At 46.9% G+C, this 2500-nt stretch overlaps 1 protein-coding gene across 6 annotated transcripts in view; it reads left to right on the forward strand.

Moving 5' to 3' along the window:
• Positions 1 to 2500, forward strand: part of arap1 (ArfGAP with RhoGAP domain, ankyrin repeat and PH domain 1) — a 92014-nt gene that overhangs the window by 46574 nt on the left and 42940 nt on the right. For all 6 annotated transcript variants that reach the window (XR_013817038.1, XR_013817039.1, XM_079823434.1 and 3 more), the window contains exon 6: positions 829 to 990. Coding sequence is in view for 4 of the 6 variants with exons in the window: in XM_079823434.1 (XP_079679560.1) it covers positions 829 to 990 (162 nt within the window). In the remaining 2 variants the exon portion in view is untranslated. The remainder of the gene's footprint in view (positions 1 to 828; positions 991 to 2500) is intronic.

Below are 2500 nucleotides of genomic sequence, written 5' to 3' on the forward strand. Positions count from 1 at the left end.
GTGTGTGTGTGTGTGTGTGTGTGTGATGGGTAGGTTTAGGGGCAGTGTAAGGGGATAGAAAATATGGTTTGTACGGTATAAAAACCATTACGCCTATGGAATGTCCTCACATTTCAAAAAAACAAACGTGTGTGTGTGTGTGTGTGTGTGTGTGTGTGTGTGTGTGTGTGTGTGTCACTGAAGCGTTATCACACAGCTGTAGTGGATTTGGCAATATCAGAAGTTCATGTCATGTTGCAATGTCATAATGTAAGACTTCCTTCTTTTCTTGACCTCTCTCTCACACACTCTCACACACACTTTCTCTCACACACACACTCTCACACACTCTCACACACACTCTCACACACACACACACTCTCACACTCTCTCACACACACTCTCTCAATCACTCTCTCACACACTCTCTCAATCACTCTCTCAATCACACTCTCACACACTCTTTCACACTCTCTCACAAACTCTCACACACACACTCGCTCTCACACACTCACTCACTCCCTCACTCTCTCTCTCTCTCAATCACACTCTCACACACTCTCACACACTCTCTCACACACTCTCACACACACACTCTCTCTCACACACTCACTCACTCACTCCCTCACTCTCTCTCTCTCTCAATCACACTCTCACACACTCTCACACACTCTCTCACACACTCTCACACACACACTCTCTCTCACACACTCACTCACTCACTCCCTCACTCTCTCTCTCTCTCAATCACACTCTCACACACTCTCACACACACTCTCACACACACTCGCTCTCACACACTCACTCCCTCTCTCTCTCTCTCTCTCTCTCTCTCTCTCTCTCTCTCAGACGTAGTTCATGGATTGATGATTACGGTTCGATCAGCTCTCAGAACAGCATCTATCTGCCGATCACAGATCATGTCAGTGCTTTTCCTCCTCGGGAAGATTTCGCCTCCACGAGCGTCCCAGTTATTAAGATGGGCTGGCTGGACAAGAATCCTCCGCAAGGGTGTGTGTGAGTGAGGGTGTGTGTTTGTGTGTGAGGGTGTGTGAGAGTGTGTGAGATACAGTGTGAGAGTGTGTGAGAGTGTGTGTGAGAGTGTGTGAGAGTGTGTGTGTGTGTGTGTGTGTGTGTGTGTGTGTGTGTGTGTGTGTGTGTGTGTGTGTGTGTGTGTGTGTGTGTGTGTGTGTGTGTGTGACAGTGTGTGTGACAGTGTGTGAGACAGTGTGTGTGAGAGTGTGTGAGTGTGTGTGAGAGTGTGTGTGAGAGTGTGTGTGAGAGTGTGTGTGAGAGTGTGTGTGTGTGAGTGTGTGTGTGTGTGTGTGTGAGTGTGTGTGTGTGTGTGTGTGAGAGTGTGTGAGAGTGTGTGTGAGACAGTGTGAGGGTGTTTGAGGGTTTGAGGGAGTGTGTGTGAGAGAGTTTGTGAGTGTGTGTGGTAGGGCTGCAACGACGCGTCGACGTCGTCGATGACGTCGACTACGAAAATACGTCGACGTGCGTGAAATGCGTCGACGCGTCGGCGGCACATTATTTACGTTCTAGAATGGAACAGAAGATCTAGAATAATGGCAGCTTCTGCTCCCGGGCATAGTGAAAATGATCATTTATCATATAAAGCCAGACCGCGACATTCAAAAGTGTGGGAGTACCTTAAACAGAAGCCGAGTAAAACTGTGCTTTGTTCGCTCTGTAATGCCGGTTTCACATTGCGCGCGGTGGCAGAGCAGAAGCTGTGCGCGTGGAGAGCGGGAGCTTTCACACTGCCAGTCAGTGTTGCCAAGTCCCGGTTTTTTCCGCGGAATTGGGCTACTTCTACACTGTTGCCGCGGGCTGTGTCTCATGTCCGCGGGTTGAAGCGATCCCAATTATGTGATATTTAGCCCCGGGAATGAGAATTTTAGCAGGCAGCCCTGCAAAAAAACACACATATTTAACCCCCCGAACGCGATGTTTACCAGAGAACCTCCCCGAAACGCGATTGGGCTTGTTTTGGGCTAGTTTTGAGTAACGAATGGGTGGGTTTTGTTGTGTAAACCTGGCAACCCTGCTGCCAGTGTTCTCTCGCGCAGCTGAACCGTGGCGCGTGTATTGCAACAGACGGTCACATTTTCCGGTGTTCTTCTCCGACCCCAGTACGTCTCGTGCTTTTATTTATTATGGGCTGCATATATCTCCTGTTAATGCGACCTGGTTCCCCTCTGTCCCAAACACATATGCATAATAACTTGCTGTATATAGGTAGTTTGCATTATTAAAGTAACATTAAAGTTAAGATATGCCTCTAGCTTTAATCATTTAAATGTGTCTTTGAAGTTTGGGCAAAAACTTCTGGCAGCTTTAGTCGTTGTTTATGCACATGTAGGCTATATCTTCAAAATAGACGACTAGTTATACTATATTAAAACTATGCTGAAAGCTCCTGTATGTGAACCTTTTGCAGATAAATACAAGTGCATTTTCGTTTACTATCGACACAAATCAATAAGTAAATCATACTCAACTACTATAGTAAACAACT

The sequence above is a fragment of the Gobio gobio genome (genome assembly GCF_949357685.1).
Source record: "Gobio gobio genome assembly, chromosome: 8".
Lineage (NCBI taxonomy): Eukaryota > Metazoa > Chordata > Actinopteri > Cypriniformes > Gobionidae > Gobio > Gobio gobio.